General features: G+C 38.8%; 1 protein-coding gene across 4 annotated transcripts in view; it reads right to left on the reverse strand.

Moving 5' to 3' along the window:
• Positions 1-18,098, reverse strand: part of LRP2 (LDL receptor related protein 2) — a 133,257-nt gene extending 115,159 nt beyond the window's left edge. For 3 of the 4 annotated variants that reach the window (XM_064514893.1, XM_026093805.2, XM_064514891.1), the window contains exons 1-3: positions 18,002-18,098; positions 15,059-15,225; positions 13,292-13,516 (exon numbers count right to left, since the gene is read on the reverse strand). In XM_064514893.1, the coding sequence (XP_064370963.1) occupies positions 13,292-13,385 (94 nt within the window). In that variant the 5' untranslated portion in view covers positions 13,386-13,516; positions 15,059-15,225; positions 18,002-18,098. Of the gene's footprint in view, positions 1-13,291; positions 13,546-15,058; positions 15,226-18,001 lie in introns of those variants that run through there. The other variant, XM_064514892.1, reaches the window with a different exon arrangement.
• Between the last annotated feature and the right edge of the window lie 472 nt (positions 18,099-18,570).

The following is an 18,570-nucleotide window of genomic DNA, read 5'->3' on the forward strand; positions in this document are numbered from 1 at the left end:
TGATATCATATTTTTTGCCTAGCTTAATTACACTTCAAACAACCTGAGGTTTTGGAATGCTCAGGGAGGTGAAGCTGAACCTTTATAAATTCCATCCCGGTTCCCCCACACTTACAAAGAAAGAGGAAAATCCATAATTCAGCAAAGACCTTTGCTTATTTTTGTAAAACACCCCATAATACTGAAAAGTAATATTCTGTTAGCAGTAATAATAGAAAAATGAACAAAGATTAATTAAATTATAATGAAAAATGGAATGCAGTCTGATAAAATTAAGTTAAATTCTGTATTTTTACCTGAAGGCAATATTTAATTCTGTTATTTCAGTCTTTCTATGTTCTTCAACCTGCCTTAATACTTAATGCTAAGTATTCAGACAAAAAAAGTTACAATAGAATAACCTTAGACACAATTTTCATTTATTGGTATTACAAAAAGGAGTACCATATTTATTTTCAGTCCTCAAGAACTCACAATACAGAACATGTTTTTTGTGCCCACGTTTGCAAACTAGATTATGCTAGAGAAATAATTTTAATTGACAACATTAATGAAAAGACAGTAAAGATATGAGTCTGCACTTATTTCACATGACTGGCAAATCTCTGTATATAGGTTTATATGTGGAAAAATAAATAGTCAGGGAACAACCTGAAGAAGAGCAGCTGCGGTGCCTGGGAGACTGTCTATTCTTGCATTATTATTCAACTAGATTTTATCACCAAATTTCTAGTTAGATAGTATCTACAGACTCAATAGTTAATCAGGGACTCTTTGTGCCCGGGACTGTACAAACACAGTGTAACAAAAAGAAGGGTCATAGCCTAGAGAGTTTGCAGCACAAAGATGGTAGGCACTGGAACTCACCTGGATGCCCCAGTGTCAACAAGCAAAGGCCAAGCTTCATTGCTCTTCCTTTCACCATCACACATTCTGCTGTGCTGCAGGAGCACTCCAGGAAGTCATGGTGCACAAGAGGTGCACAGGGTTTTGTTGGGATATTTACACTTTGATCCTTCCTATGGAGGGCCCTCCAACCTTTGAGCAACTGGTGGTGAAAGGATTCCTAGCCAGAGACTCCATCCACACTGGTATGTTTAACAAAAACCACTGCACTCTCCTTCACAAACTTGTTTGCTCTGATTTTGAATCCATTTATACTTTTGGATGCCACAACATCATGGGGCAACAGGTTCCTTAATTTAATTTTGTGATGCATGTGGAAAAGCACTTTGGTTATTTTAATCTGATTGTTTTATTATGCACTCCCTAGGTCCCAAGCAAAGATGCAGACACTTTAGAAAATCTTCTGGAATACAAATCATACAGATTGTGTTACAGAAAAAAAAAGGCCTGAACTTGAAACGTAACAGATTTGGTTCTCCACTGACATTAACTGGGCTTCCAAATCCTAATTGCACAACTTCCCCAAAATTCAGCAGAAACCCACCGATGACAATATTAAAATAGCTGTTTCCCACCAAACTATAGAAGATGATACTTCCAGCCCTGACACTCTCCCTAGAAATCCACTCAAATGTAGAATTTTAAATATTATTGGATTATAAATAGAGCTGATATCAAAAGGGTGAGAGGAATGATAACAGAATGGAGAATTAAGTTTTGTCATTATTTGCTTCTTTCTCTAAGCCCACCTGGATATGTATAAACTATCTCAAATAAATGAGCTAAATATTCCACATTCACAGGAGCAGATCTTGTGATTACACCATGTCTTGATTTCAGTGGAACAATGGGTATCAAAAGTTGTGCTAAATGGGTCTTGGCTGTCAGAGTTAATCCCAATACCTTACTTTTTAAAATTTATACTAATTTATTTTTAATAAAAAACACCTTAAAATTCAAGAACAAAAAAGAACATGTATACTTTCAATTTATCAGTGCAATCTTTCAGCATGGACTTAGAAATCCATGTTTCACCGCAACTTCAGATTTTTACAGTTTCTCTTCCAAAACCACTTGCAAAGACGTAATGTTTTCTCAGTGCAAAAAAGGCAAGTCCAATTCTGGAGAAAGGGGTCTCTTCTGATGTAAATCAGAAGAAGAAATGGCACAAAATCTATATGACTACATCTTGGATTCCAAAAGTCCATTCTGCACTTTGTGTCTGCAAATTCTTGCACATACAGACACTTGTCAACTGAAATCATTGTTAAAGCTACCGCATCAGAGCTCATTTTAATAATGCTCACATGCAAACTCTTTTTAAAAAACCTTAAAATTACTGTATTCTATGTTTAACTATTTGGGGGAGGGAGGGTTTTCAGCTGTTTTAATACAGTCATAAAAGGACTATAGATTTATTTCTGCTAATGCCTCTACATAAATCCGAGAATTAAAGAAATTCAGATTTTAATCTACTGAAACTAAGCAGGAAAGCTTTTCTGCAAAGAAAAAAGGGCCCAAGTCTCCTGCAGACATCAAGTTCAAAGGAATGACACTGTAATTGCCTCCTAGCAACGTTAAAGATATTCATAATCCTCATCCTCTCTACCTTACTTTAGCTTTTTTAATTGAAAAAGCAACAAATGCAAACACCCTGATAAAAACAGAAACAGTTTATAAATTCATTTTTAACAAACTGATTTAATTTTCTGTTTTTCAAGTATAAACATAAACTAATAATGAAAAGAACAAGCTCCTAATTTTCCAATAGGTCATATATGAGTCTCTTACCAAAAATAAAACTCAACTTTAAAAACATCATCTTTTTCAGTTCTGGTATTCAGAAAAAAATGACTGTGGTCTCTACATTATCACTTTAAAGCATTCATTGTAGAAAAAATAAAAATTGGAACATTTGTAAAGATATGCAATATATTAAAATTATTCATGCTAAACTTAAATATAAAAAAAAATCTTAAATTAAAATCACAATCGTTTCTATCATACATGCCAACAAATAGCATGTATCCATATTATGTATCTTTGCCGTCACACAGGAGTGTAGGCAAATTAACAAAAATAACAGTTCCTTTATAATCTTGCTTCAACTCATACACTTTTTAAAAAGCAGCAAGCTTGCTTTTATTATCTTCTTAGTCCTAAATCAGGACAGGAATAAGAAATAATCCTTATAAGCAAGGGCTCATTCTAATAGACAGGTGATACTCCGTTCTAATGATAAATATTCTTTATATTGAACAGGCCATGTTCCTTCTTCCATGTAAGTTGCTGTCAAATTTCCCATTTTTCAATTATTACCAAAATCAGCCATTAATTTGGACACTTCTTTAATCCCAGTGTATGTAAAGTATTTTCCAAGATGACTAATAAAAAGTTTTTAAGAAAGGAGGACAAATAATTTAATAACTTATATTAACTGTATGGCCAAATTCAAGGGATTCAATATTTGCAGTACTGAAATATTAGCTTCCACAATATAAAAATATATTTCAGATACATTATACGTAAAGAACATGTTCTGCACTAAATTGGATAGCATTAACCAGTGGTCTTGACATTAGGTGTCTTAATCCACATAAGCCAATTGTGATTGTGTTAGCTGGATAAGCAAGCACTGTGGATCTCTAGGGAAGCATACTTTTCTGAGTGCTCCTAAATCACAGGAGTCTCCGTTCTCTTGAATGGCACATTAAATACGCAAAAATCTGTTCTAATTGACCAAATGACATGAGGAGGAAGAAGAACCAGCAAACACAGAAGTAAAAGACACCCTCAGTTACTCACAGAGGGAAGCATCGCAGGCATTTTCATAAGAATGAACCTTGCTAATGGCCCCAAGGCTGTTGTAGAATAACAATTGGGAAACAGAGGAAGGGGTGGGGGGAATATGATCAACTGAGGAAAATCTTCAAGATTTGGAAGTATTTATAACTATAGAAAGTGTGGAAAATGAAAAAAAAAAAAAGAAAAAAAAAGCACTTAAACAACTTAGAGATGACCTGTACTGTACAGGTAAGAAAGGCTGACAGATGTAGTAGCAGATGATAAAACCACCTTCTCAGTAAGCTGTTCTCATTTTAAGAACTGTAATGTTTTTTTAAAGATATTTTCTACCAAATGTGCTGTTTGCTCTGAAAATTAAACCCCATGCTGAGATGGTGAGTCGCATTCAACTCAGTCGTGCTCTCCAGAAAGCTGATAAGTCACTGAAGCGCCAGGAATCACTCTCGGTAAAAGCCTTCCAATACAGCTTGTGACAGTGGAATCAAGTAAATTTTTTATATCTCTTTTGCATATTACTGCTAGATTGAAAATTGCTATGCAACATATAAATTGATGATGAAATCATCAGAGGAGGATAAATGGAATTCTTTAGATGACTAAGCAAGCCAACTTTAGTTGGCTAAGCAAGAATCTCCCACTCTGCCTTGTGTAGTCTGGGAAAGCCCCACCCGTAGTGCATCTTTGGGAAGAGAAGAGCACAGAAGTACTGTGTACCATATATTTACTTCCGAAGCAAGTGAACAAAAAAAAAGAAGGCACAGGTTCTCTCCCCCGTTACACAGTGGCCAGTCACACATATGTCCATATGAAGAAACGTGTTCCATCGCTCACAGAACGGCAGATGCTGGCTTACCTACAGATTTACAACCTTTTAAACTGTAATCCCTACCTCCCGGCAATAGTTTCCATGAAAGTCTTTCCAAATGCCTGCGAGGAAGGAGACTGCACCCACATTTGATACTTCACTAGCCAAAGAGTCAGTGCCCCATACAGAATGTACAATGATGAACTTTTGCCTATTTTTCCCTTAACAGGGCAATAATTTGTGTGCATCCCTCTGCTACCTTATGAAATCTGTAGAGATTTAAATCTCTGAGAATTTTTGCTATCAGAAAAGGTTATATAGGCCAACAAGTTAAAAATTACCGCATATATAAAAAATAGCAATTGATTGCCAAAGCGTCTTTTCTTTTGGAAACCAAAGAAAAAACAGAGAGGAAAGGTTTCTGTTACCTCATAAGCAGTAAAATATTAGAATGGATGAAGTAGCTTATTCAGGCTGGAGTTTTTACCTCACTCTTGCTTCAAATTATGCTGCTTTTTACTTCACTCAATTTAATTATTTGTCCTTCAGTCTCTTTTTTCCTTGAACAAATTCAAGAGATGTCCACATTTCTAAAGGACTCAAAGTTGAGTTTTAAAGTTTTGCTTTGATAGAGAAAGGTCGAAACTGCAAAACTAATACAAAAATGCTGTTTTTATTAGTTTTTATGACACTGACAGTCATCTTTTTAATTGCCTACAGTTACAATACAAATTCCACAAATGGGTATCACTTCTTTTGCAAGCGCCAAAGAAATCGGACTGTCATTGTTGTCCTCCTTATCAGGCAAAACTCCCACTGAAGCAGATGGTCCTCTTGCCTGAGCAAAATGACACGGCAGGACTGATCTATATCTAAGACTTCCTAGTGATTCAGCCAGTAGAAATTAGTCAAGGCCCAGATTTATAACTGAAGTAGACCTAGTTTAATTACTCCAGCAAATACCTTTCATGTACTGCAGCGGTAATAAAAAGAATATTAGTACTTTAGTACATTTACACAATATTAGGAATTGAAATTCATTTTCCATGAGTCAGTCAGGCTTTAAAGCGCATTCTATGGCTGGCCTGATCGAGAAAATTCAAAAACTGCAAAACTAATAAAAACAGCTCCTATATTCACATGGAAGACACCAGAAGCTCTGTCACTAATTGCAGATGCATTTGTAGCTCACTTGTTTCAAGTGGCTAATAGCTTTAAAAACCTATTATGTCTCTCAGCAGTAAAAATTGTCTGTTTTTATTAGTAAAGCAAAAAAGACAATAAAACCTGCAGCAGCATTCTAAGTCCTTGGTTATGGTCCAACTCACTTACTGTACTGCAGGTTGAGCATAGCCCTACCAGCCTGCTCAAGCTGAACATGTGAGCAGTCCCATTCAAGTCAAGCCATCTGTTTACACAAGACAACTTTACATAAGCATTTCCAACAGTGCTAACAGTGGTTCATGATAGCCCTGATGGGACAACTCTTCTAACTAGCATGCTAGCCAAGCATCTCCTGTATGTGATTGCATTGGCAGCTGAGCAAATCCACAGACTTACTACCATGGGTCTCTCTTTCTCTCTCTCTTTCCAACTCTTCTCCTTCCCCCACTTGGTGCTGAGGTCTTCTTTCTTGTACAAACTCTGGCAATTACCAGACCCTTCTATGTGCTGCTCTAATTCACTAAGTCACCAGGAACCCACCCAAATCTCTAGGCCTGGTTTAGTTTTCCACCAGGTTTGTGAGTGAAAGCAGCTCACGGAGAGGTCTGGTGGTTAGCACCACTGCTCAGTGGTGCTAACACAAAGTAGGTAGTAGGAGGAACACAGGGCTGACAGCAACAAGGGATTGGGGCATTGTAGGAGGGAGGGAAGGAAAGTGAGGCCTCCTGCTTTCAGCAGCAGTGAGCCGTTCAACTGGCTCATCATATCTCATGAAATCGTAGCCTCAGAAGGCAACATATAGGACAAGGGCTTGGTCATACCTAAATGGGAGTTCCCACTGCTGTTGACTGATGTGAACTTTACACAGTAAACTTCCTCCTTTTGGGCAAACCTGGGGAGGCTTATTTATCTGTGTACGATGTCGAATTCTGCAGGCCTTATGCTTCACCAGACTAAACTAAACCTGCTATAGTATGTTTATTTTACTTGCTAAAGTGCATAATGGCTTCAGAAGATGAAAATCATTACCTAAGCACTAAACACAAACATATCAATTCCTTGGATATTTTGCGTACGGTATCAATTTTTTTGTAGAGATGCTACAAAAAACAGCTAAAACCCCAGTCCTCCTTGATCCACACAAGTATACACCTGCAATCCCCATCAAAGGGATTCCGTATAGGAATGGACGCCCATTCTTCAACTCTACTCAGCCCGGTACAGTATCAGGACCTGCTTGTACGAGAAAGTAACTGGTCAGACTTGCCATTGCTGTAAACAGTGCCCTTCTGCTTAGGCTCTGGCTCCTTCAGTGTTAAACAAAGGCAACTTATTCTTGTAAAACCCTAAAATACAACAATTCATAAAGTAAAAATTTCAGTCAACTCTTACATGACATTTTATTAATTCAAAACAAAACTTATAACAATGATCCTTAGATTTCTAATCCACTTTAAGCATTGCAAAACAAAGAAAACATTAAAAGGCTTGAAACCAACAGTAAAAGCTTGTGGAATCCGCTAACGGCTATCCATTCCATTAAACATTTCCATGCTTACTCATTAAACTTAATTTTCTTAAACTGTTCTAAAAAATGTGCTGAGTTGAGGGAGCAAGAAGCAGTTAATAAAATGAATGTTATCGTAAGAAAGTGGACTTCAAACTGCATCTCCAACAACGATAAGCTATAAAAGGTGATGTTTACTCTTCACTTCACTGACTGAATCCTATCTTTCCTTCCCTTAGGTCAGTACAACTCAGGAGCAATTTCTCTGAAATTAACGCAGTTGCACTGGTTAGACCGAGGAGAACCCTTGCTCTGTCTTCAACTAGATATGGTTCAAGGTATCTTTAAGAATAAAGTGTAATTATTAAATTACATGAAGAAGAATATATTTTAGTTTTAAGTAACTTGAAAAACAGCACTAGCCTTTATTTGCCAGTTTTAATATAAACTATTAAAAAGAAGCTGACTTATATTATCTGATTATCATAGCTAATTAGCCGCAGTGACCCAATCTACAATAAAAACATCACCTTCCCTTCATATAGATGTGACTAATTAGAAGAGACCTTTTATGTTTTTCAACAGTACCTTCTAGAAAGTGTAATTTTCTTTAAAACACCCGAAGTGTTACCTTGTTCCAGCACTTCAGCAGAACTCTAAAAGAGGAGAAACAATTATAAACTCCTGCCTAAAAAATCGTACTACAATGTGATTCCAAGTTACATGATGTTTGTTTATCTGAAGAGTTTTCACAAGCTCTCAGATCTAAAGTAGTTTTGGTAAGAAAACTGAATGGCATTTCATCCAATACTCACAAAGATAAAAGGAACTCTCTCTAAAATGTGCCTGCATATTGCTCAATTAAACAAAAAAATGTATTTGGTTAAAAGAAAAATCTTGACAGAAAACCTCCAGGTTTGATCCTAAATAATGAGAATATAAAAACAAACACCAGTGGGCTTTGATCTGGCAATGATCTGACAGTGCAAGAAGGTATACAGAGTGGGAGAGGCTCAGAATGCTGTGATTGATTTCATGTCAATCCAGGAAGCCCAAAAGGAAAAGAATTAAAAGGCTTTAATGAAATTGCATTCTACCTTTCCCCCAAATGAATCTTTGCTCATTTCCTGCAAAACACATTGAAAGTAAATCTGGATTACAGTAGGATTTCATTGCTCAGGTTTCCAATCAGCTCAATATATGAAAGAAGGTTTTGGTTTGTCTTACAGGGAAATAAAAACTTTGCATATATCACACATCTATCTTAGCTGAAATCTCCTTAGATGTTCTATCTCTGTTTGTTCTGACTCCTGTAGCTTAATTATTTACTGTAATTCTAGCAGCTGGCAAAGAACCTAAATCTAACCACGTATCATCCAATTACTACTTTCAATTTTTAACTAAAATTTTGGGGGTTGTCCCACTCTTCACTTTAGCTGATTACTTAGCAAATTCCTGATATGCTTTGCTTAACAGTATACAGAAAAAGAGTGAATTATTAAGAAAATTCAAGAGACGTACTAAAAAAGGGCTACTCATTAATTAAGAACCCTACTCTGAAGTAACGGCTGTCACTTCATAGAAATATCATTTTTGTTCATTAAAATGTAAGAAGATTATAATGTATTTCACTGATATGTATTTTTAATTCTCAAGCCCTCAAGAAAGCAGCAAGTTTAGAATCAGGTAGACAGACACTGACTGGGAGTTTTATTCTTGATGTTGTTTGAGTACATTACCAACGGAAACCAGGAAAATTATACTAGTGCAGGATCATGATAAACACTGCAGCCCATAGGTTGTGTGCAGTACATGTTGCACTGTCAGTAAGGACTGTACTGGTATATTCGTTCTCTTGCTTTCCTTTTTCCCCTCTCATTAGTCTCAAATCGTTTGTCCCTAAGGAAAGTCTCACTCAAGGTCTTCGAACAGTGGGTCTTGGCAGGGGCACAATCTTTTGGGCAGGCCTCACAGTCACTCCAGCATGTACGGCTCTGTACAAAGGAGTATGAATACTGACTCTGGCTTGTGGCCTGCAACAATGTCACTATACATCATCCTACGGACAGATGAAATAGACTTGAGTGAAGGCAGAGCCTGTAAAAAGCACTGTATTATTAATTTGAAGATTGCACTATTGCAATATTTAGTGGAAGTGCCTGTTTCTCCATGCCAGTTTGGAAAGAGTAATAGTTGCTGTAGCTCTTCTCTACTTGGACTGATCGTACCTATTCATTCATTGGCTTCAGGTCACGCAAGCATTCGTTGTGATCTCTGAGATACGATCTCCTCACACCATATAGATTCAGCCTTAGAATACCATTCATTCTCAGAGACTAACAGAGACTTTTTAAAGGTAACAAATTTTAGTCCTGTTGCCCTCAGTTGTATTTAAACTGATGACTTATCATTGCAGAGATTTAAAATGTAAATCAAATTTGATATAACAACTTCTGTGTTACAGCAAATTTTCTGTTCAAATCATGTTTCACCAAGATGCACACAGAATGGATGAATCAGCTTCCTTAAAAAGAAAATCATTTAAAAAAAATCTTCTGGTGTTGAGACCACCACGGAAACTTTAAAGTCAGTAGACTGAGTCACTGAAAAAGGAACAATAAAATACATATCAGAAATCAATCTAGCTGTCATCTTCTTGCCCCTTAACTCAATGTAACATACAAAAATTCAAAAAATAACCATGTATGTAATGAGAAGCAGCATTAACAGAAATGCTTGCATTTCCAGCTGCATTTCCCAGAATTTGGAAGTTTAGACCGAAATTATGATTTATCAACATGGAAAATATACAACAACCATTGATCACACGTAATTTACACCAAACAATCTGTCTTCTTTGATACCATGCATGAAGAACGCTAAAGAACTAAAAGATCCTCAGAAGCGTCTACCAGAAACAGAAAAAAAAATTCAAACAGCAATTTAAATGTTTTTGTAAACAACACAGTAAAAGGAAGCCCTGGCCTTACAAAAGTAATTTCTTACTTTGCAATTAATTGTAGCAAAGCCAAAAGTCAGTTTAAGTATGTGAAAGCCTGAAAAAAGTGAGATTGCTAATATTTTGTAGCTTGTACTAGTTTAACATGATCGGTAACAAAAATCAATACCAAAGTCAAATTATTTAATGATTTATGAAATAATTAGTATTATTTTAATACTAATACGTTTGTTTCCTGGAAGATTTACATCATCTCTATTGAAAGTAAGTCACCAGGGACCTAAGGGACACCAAAAAACAACAAGGGAGGAAATTTAAGTGATCTGAAATATATAGATTACAGAAATATTAAATGCAGATTTGCAAAGAATGTAGATAATACATCGTGTCTATAGAGGTTCTTTTTTAGAAAAAAACAACAGGTTTCTATAAATAATTTATATATATAAATATAGATATTATATATTATATAAAAATATATATTATATAATATATAACATATTATATAATATATAATATAGTATATATTTTATATATATATAAATGATTTTATAAACTAACAGTTCCTCTGGCACTGATCCATTAAGAAGAGAAAACTTCAACCACTCCCAGGTACTAAATCCTCATTACAAACAGTAAAGCAGGCCTTCCATGTTAGATAAAGTGGGCCCGATAACAGATGCTACATGGAATACTGCAAGAGTATGCAGATCTGGTAAGCTTTGCAGAACATTAAAGAACTCATTGTTCAACTGCAAAGTTGCCCTAGTGATCTCATTTGCCCTCTGAAAAACTGCTGAGGGTACAACATCCTTCCAGTGCTTATGGTTTATGACTACGTTTGAGTGTGAAGAGCTTTGAGATTCCTCAAAACAAACATTAACATTAGTCCTGTAACGCTTTCTTGACACTACACTCAATTAGGTAGCTTTTTGAATTCCACTTGCAATCTTTTCTGGTAATAGCTACCACAGAGGCAACAAGGCCTACAGAGTAAAGGCTGCAGAACCAGGCCCTACATTACCGCTAATTACAAGAGGCAGTATTTTTACTCAGTTTATAAGTGGTATGTTTAATTCCAGTACACTTGGGATTAGATAGATAACATAAGAATCATAGTAGCATTTGAGCAAGCACTCAGGTGAAACAGAGTACTTCCAGAAACATCCAGCTCATACTGGGAATACTCAGGTACTGTCAACCTCAGATGTTCAAAAACATGATGGAAACAGCTTTAAAAATAATGAGGATTAGAAAAGATAATACAAATTTCATCCTTTTTCTTTTGACCCTTGGATTTGTTTCCAAGATTCTCTTACTGCCTCCTTTCTTTTTTTTCCTTTTTCTTTTTCTTTTTTTTTTCTTTTTCTTTTTTTTTTTTTTGTTAAGGAAACAAGAGTCTGCAATGATCTCAAGATTCAAGGAGCTGTAACTTAAAGACACCAAATATTTCAATGTAACAATCATAGCATGGCCAAGATTCCTATTCAGAGATTTTACTAGTATCAGTTACCCCATTACTAAAACTATACTGTTTCATTTGCACAGTTATTCTACGGGGCGGGGGGTGGGGGGGGGAGGTGGGGGGGGGTGAAGAGGTGGGGAGAAAGCCAGCAGAGGAAAAGCTTTGCACTTCCACTGCCTACAGATTCTACTTTAAGTTTCCCTCACCTTATCCTGTCATGTGTTTTGGATGTGTCAAAAATAGTCAGTACTTTTAAAACAGTACTACAGCTTCCATTCAATCCAATGTAAAATAATAGTGCATAGGATTAACTCTCTGCCCAGTGTGACCTCCCTGGCTAGAGCTTTTGCAGGGCTCCTGCTGCACATTAGCTATCTCCTATTTCCCTGCTCATAAGTGGGAGCTGCTAGCAGCAGTTGCTGTATAATTACTTACTTGATTCTGTCTAAGGAGCTTAAACTAAGAGTTGAGCAAAGAAAGCAGATTAACAATTTGAACGCACACGTAATAGATAGACACACACACACACACACACACAAACACACACACACTATCAGCAGGACTGCCAGGTCAACACGCAGGGCCCAGGAAATGTACTTCAGCCACTCTTACTCCAAAAAGAAAGGTTTCATGCTCACTGCAGGGCAATTAATTTGTGCGGGGGCGGGGGGGGGACAGGAAGAGACAGGCTGCAGTTATAGGCCAGGGAGAGGGACTGGAGACACAGCTACTCCTTCCCCAGCAGCCAGATTAGTACCAGAGGAGGCAGCACAGCCACAGCGCTCAGCCTGCTCTGCCAGTCACATGCTCCCAAATGTCGCCTAGCAACAGCAAAGCCCAAAGAAAAAGTTCTCCCTCTCTCAACTTCAAATCTGTGTCTGAGACTGACTGAGGGAAGCTTATTGTGCTCCAGACTAAGCATCTGTTTCTTTCTTACAGCCTTCCGTAAATGACTGCACATCCAACACGTATGCAAACCTGTCCACACCATACACCTCTACACAAGCACAACATGTCTGTATGCAAGTGCTGCAGCCTATGCACACCCAATTAAAAACAGACCTAGATATAATTTTAGCAGTTACCAAACTTGTTATTGGAATACAGGTGAATTCCGGTCTGCAAAACCACATGCAGACTTCGGTAGCAAGAAGGGCACAAGGATCCCCAGAAAAAATGGAAAAACAGAAAAACTCTGCAGTGATTATTTTGCAGGGTACCTTATCCGGAGATAGTAAAGCAGTATGCCACATGGAAAGCTGCCCACCTACACCTCTATAAAACTATCTGCAAGTTTAGACCATACAGTCACAAAATCTAAGCTGCCCCTCCAAATTTAGCAACATTTGCTGCTGTCTTGTACAACCAGAAAAATTTTGTAGAAAAACATCCTGGGATAATTTAAAACCAAGATGAAGTGAACTTAGAGACTCAGTGGGGTTTTGCAGTCTTTTTAAAGGCAGTGCTTCCTTTTCCTCAACAGAAACTTCTTCAAATGGCTCCTCGAAAGAGCCAACTCTTTCTCCTAAGAACTAGAAAGAGCCCCTTGAATCAGCTCCCCTATTAACTCTCTATTTCCAGGTACTTTAGTCTTCTTCTCATAGAGGTCCCCAGGACAGGGATGTGCTCCTCACAGTGTGAGCAGGTCCCATTCAGGAAAGGTTAGAGCATAGTACTTACCTTGGCAACTAGCCTGCATTATGCATGCAGTGAATAATATAAGCACTTTGCAAGCAGTTGCTGCTCTTCCATCCATCCGATGGTGAGGTCCCATCTGGACTGGGATGTTCCAGCCTCTTCAGAAACTTGCTGCACAACTCCGGGGTGCTGATCTGCACAGCAGCAACACAAGGAGCCTGGTGTCTTTTTCTTATCCCGCTAGTTGCAGAAGAAAGGCGTGTTCGCCTGTTGAGACATCGCGTTTTCTGTAAACTCCCACCCTCCAGACATTGCATAAAGCTCTTTATACCCAGCGGCCCCGGAACTAGCATAAGGGAATCAGGCACTGCTCCAGGCCCTGCAGCCACAGGCTGCTTCTGCCCCTCCTTCTACACTTTGCAAGATGCTTCCAAGTCCCTGCACTTGAGTCCACTGGTACTACGCTCTGTATTTTGAGTAGGTCAGGGGAATTTCAAATTGCAAATGAAACACATCCAAAAGGCATGCTCCAGGGAAAAAGAAGTGCATTTGACAACTAAGTCTTACAAATACTTCACATAAAAAAACCTTTTTAATAGCTATAGGATATGGCTTTGAACTTTTATTTTTTTGGTATTCCTCCTAGAAATATTGCTAAAGGAAAACTGCTGGGATGAAACATCCTTCTACACTTTCTCAGCAGACAAAATCAGTTTGATAAAAGTGCTTTGGCTATGAATGCTTAAGATACCAGTTGAATATACCTTACCCTAGTTCTAACCCTCTAACTGTGCATACAGCACATGTGAAATGTCTGCCTGTATTTTAGGTATTGTTGCCATTTCGGGAATCATATACCTATTAACATGGGTAGAACAGTGCTTAACATCACATGGGAAAGATAAAGATACCCTGATACTTCAGGCTGGAATGCACTGTGCAAAGCTAGATTTTTATTTTGTTTGATATTGCTCAGAAATAATTTGCTATGTAGAAAATAGTTATGCCAAGCTGTTCCTTTCTATGCATGCGTGCACACATACATGTATATGCCAACAATATATATCCTGTGTATATACATTACAGGAGAAAGATGGGTCTATTTATCTTGCAGGAAGCTTTGTCAGATTAATTTTAACACCACCACCTTTATAAATGCCACATTATTTCTATTAGTTTCATACCATATTCATTACATTGCAATGGTTGTTTGCTGATACTGGTGACAAAACTTAACAGGTATTTCTAGGCATTAACTTTTCTTCTTTTTGCAATGGACTGCAGTTTCTAGTAGTGGGTGGAGATGCTTGCATTATTCTTGCAGAAGCTCTGGAGGAATGTATTGTTGTTTATTACCAGATAGAGATTTTTCCCTAGGTCTTGTAGGACGCTAATACCCCCTAAACCTTTCCGTAAAGGTTTTCTATCTATCAAGCTAGGAAAGGAAGGGGTGGGGGGGAGAATGTAGAGTGTAGGGTTTTGCAAGGTTGTGATTTATGCAGGTTCAGGGCTGTTTGGTGTAGTGGTACGACACAGCACCGGGGTCAAGCCACAAGAAACACTGGGGGCAGATCAGAATATTCAATTAGCTTCCTGGCACCTCTGAATCACAAAGAGAGGATAAGATCTCTCCATCACAAGATCCAGAGCTGCCGGGGGAGGGGGGGGAACCTGCCCTCTTCAAATCTCTCTCCTCCCTCCCACCCTCTCTCCTTTCACTGTAGGAGAACAGTGCTTGAAACATTCCTTTCTGCACGGAAGGACTTTTCCTATTGTTGTTTTCTTTGTGTTTCAGTGTTGCCAACTTACTGGAATTCTTGTCGTGGTTTCACAGCAAGGCTCAGCCTGACCAAACGGAACCAGCTGCGTTTGTGTATGGGGCCGCTGCTGCTTTAATCCCTGAACAACGCCAACGGGGAGGAAAGGAAGGGATCCTCAGAGGGGAGCAAGCAGATCCGCCCAGTACAGATGGGTGCCTGAAAAGCCAACACGGAGATTAACCATACTTAATTAGAAGGGGAACAGTTTGAACCAGTTCATGTCCCAGCAACAGGCAGACAGAGCTTGGGAGCTGCAGCCCCAGACTGGGAGCAGCATGCACTCTCCTGTCATTGAGTGTTGGGGGTCACCTGAATACAAGCTTTGGGAGGCTGTTCTGCTGCACTCCCACACAGCTGGCATCAGGAAAGGGTGCTCCTACCTCACTCAGCATTAACATTTCTAAATACATGCATTTCCCAGAGGGTGGTAGGCAGCAGGATTCTCTAACAGGAATGAAGGGAGACACTGCCAGCGATGTTGGGAAGCCCTATGCTGAGTCGGTAGAAGGGTCCATCTTCCCTACTCATCATTCTTTGCACTCAGAGACAAACAAAATAATCAGCCCAGAGGTCTCACTGCCAAAGAATGACAGTCAGTAAGGATCCAGCACAGGACAGTGCTGCTCTCCTCAGTTTACTCCATCTAAAATTTTCCCCTCTTCCTTTCCTACGGCATCACATCACCTAAACAAAGGGGCTGCGTCCTCCAGGGCCTATACGACACCAACAAACAGTACTTCAGTGAGACTGAGCTGCAAGAGCAGATCCAAACACCTCAAGGATTTCCCATAACTACATCCAAAATTACTTGTGTCATTGTAATGCATCTCTCTTAACTTCCTATTGTCTAAAAAGTCAATAGGTTGTTTTCTGACTGAAATAGATCTGTGGATTTTTAATTGATCTAGATATTATTTCAAGTTTAAGAGGATACAAACTACATTCGCTAGAAGTTTAGACAGAAAGAAACACAGGCAATGCAGTTGTTTACTAAACTCTGGTTTTAATTTAAAATCCAGCTTGGGAAGTGTGTGCTTGTCTTGTTTTTGCTGTAAGCAAGCAATCAGAAAAGCTGTTAAAGGTGTAATTTAGAATGAACAGCCATGTTGCTTACACATTAAAGATGCATGCTAACCAACAAAGTTAAAAATTAAAGGCTTGATTTTTCACCAGGGTTCAGTTCTAATTTACAACATCAAAACTCAGCCAGTTCTTAACACCCAGATAGAAACATCAAGGTTGATGTATTACTAGACAAAGACAAGAAGTTGATGGCTAATAAAAGAATGAGATACATTCACTTGAATAAACAGTGGGTCAGATCTGCACCTGAATGTCAATTTGTCTCTTTTGAACTTTCTCAGGGCTAGGACAGTTTGCAGAGGCTGAGAATCTGCCCAGTGCATTAACCAGTAAAGCTGTAATTGCCATTGGCATTCAGTAATCTTGTGGTTAGCCTGTCCTTGAATAAACCCAGTTTTTTCCAAATAGAAAACATTTTATGTTACAACCTGTATTTCCAATTTCACACGCAAGTTTCATCATTAAATCCTATGCATGGCAAGCTCTTTTTTATTATTATTAAGTCATACTAAAGGAAGGCTACCTATAAACGTGCTCATGTTTTGAGAGAATACTGGTATGACGAGACTTTCTAATCTAAAGTAAAAATGACCCAGTCTCTACCTGGGTAATAGCCCCCAGCAGCAGCATTTCATTCTTTGGATTTCATTCATCTTTGCTGCTCCACCACATAAAGAGTCCCATTTATTAAACAGAACCCCTGCTTTACAGCAACCTAGAATATATATGTATGTGTTAGAGACTTCCTTTCCTAAAGGCCTATTCATTGCAAAGAGGGGCTCTTGAGGCATTTTCCTTTTACCTTCACCTGAGGCACAACTGAGTTTGCACCAAAGCCATTGGATTTCAGGTAGAGCAGACATAGTTCCCTGAACTAGTCTGCATAGGGGCCACAGCACTGATGGGCATTTGGACTTCACAGCTTAATCTCTCCAGATACACATAGTGTGAGCAGGAGTTTCCATAAATAGGAAGGTCATGTTTTAGGGCATGGGGATGGAATTTATGTAGAGAGCCAGTAATGATTTCAACTCCGTAACAGAAGGAGGAAAAAAGCAGAAAACAGCACAGAGTTCACCAAGCTTCTAATGTAAGCCGCATCACATTTCACAGTGCTTAAAACAATGGCAGTTATTTGTCAGGGAGCTATTTTTTCAAGGATTTTTAAAATCCACCTACCCTCAAGCTAAGGAAAAGAGGGCCTTGGCTAGTAGGGCTCCCAAGCACCTAACGCATCTTCATCATCAGAGACACTTCTAGAAGACAAACACACTGGATCAAAGGTGGATCCCCAGTCCACGTGAATGTGAGAAACATTAAACCCACAAGAAGTGAATCGCACCAGAAGAGAAATCGCAAAGTGAGGACTGCACAATGCACCTGGCATTGTGTCGAGAAGTTTCCTCAAGGTCTCCTGGTCAGCAGCACATGACAGCTTCTGTCTTTTAACCTGGAATTATACCACAGTGCCCTGGACCTCAAAAGCAGTGCATGAGAACTATGCACTGTTTTGGTAACTGGCATTTAACAAGTGAGATTAACAGAGACAGCATCACAAAATGAACTTCCAAACACCCCCTGTGCTCTTCCCCCCCCCCACAGCACTGGGCCTGTGATGACATTTAACAATAATAGTATGGAGATGAGGGTTTCCCTGCCTGGAGGGTGGAAAGAAGGGGAGAGAGATTACACAACTCCAAATCCGCCCTTGCCACCAACCCTTTGGTTGGCACTGTCTGGTCCAGCTTTGCATGTCCCTGCGTCCTATGCTGGAGACACAGTCACAAACCCAGCACAGGGAAGCCTTGCCCCTGGCTACATCTCCAGTTACCAAAGTCTCAGTACTTGCCTTTCTGCAAGTAGATTTCTTTGGCACTGTCTCTGTCTGAGGAATGGAGTTTCTCTTTTATGCTCCAGTGCCCTGGCCCTTCAGTGCTTGCTCTTCCCTGCAAGAAGGCAACAGATGGAATTTGTAGCTGAAAAGGAGCGAGAAGTAAAGAAGCATTTTCAAATGACTTGTTTTCTAAAAACTTCTTAGGATACTCACAACAGAAATCAGAAGAATTGGAATAACTCTCACACCCTTTACGAGAGAAGCTTCAGCTATGCTGAAGAAAAAGCGAGACTGAAGTCCTCATCTTCCTGATGTTTTTCCAGCAACTTTCCTTCCCACTGACATCCAAGTCTGAGCAGCATTTCAAATATTTTAACCATAATCCCTCTGTGCATCACTTCCTATGCAAAAAACTAGCTGAAGATCTGAGGCACTTTATAGACAAGAGCTAAAAAAAACACAGGAGAAAATTACCAAACCTCATCTCAGAGAAAAATATGAAGTATAAAAGGCAGGGGCGAGAAAACAGTACACCATTCACCTTGGTAATTGTTATAAGCAAATCCAAATGTGATGTTATAAGA

This window comes from Dromaius novaehollandiae, chromosome 7 (assembly GCF_036370855.1).
Source record: "Dromaius novaehollandiae isolate bDroNov1 chromosome 7, bDroNov1.hap1, whole genome shotgun sequence".
NCBI classification, from domain to species: Eukaryota; Metazoa; Chordata; class Aves; order Casuariiformes; family Dromaiidae; genus Dromaius; species Dromaius novaehollandiae.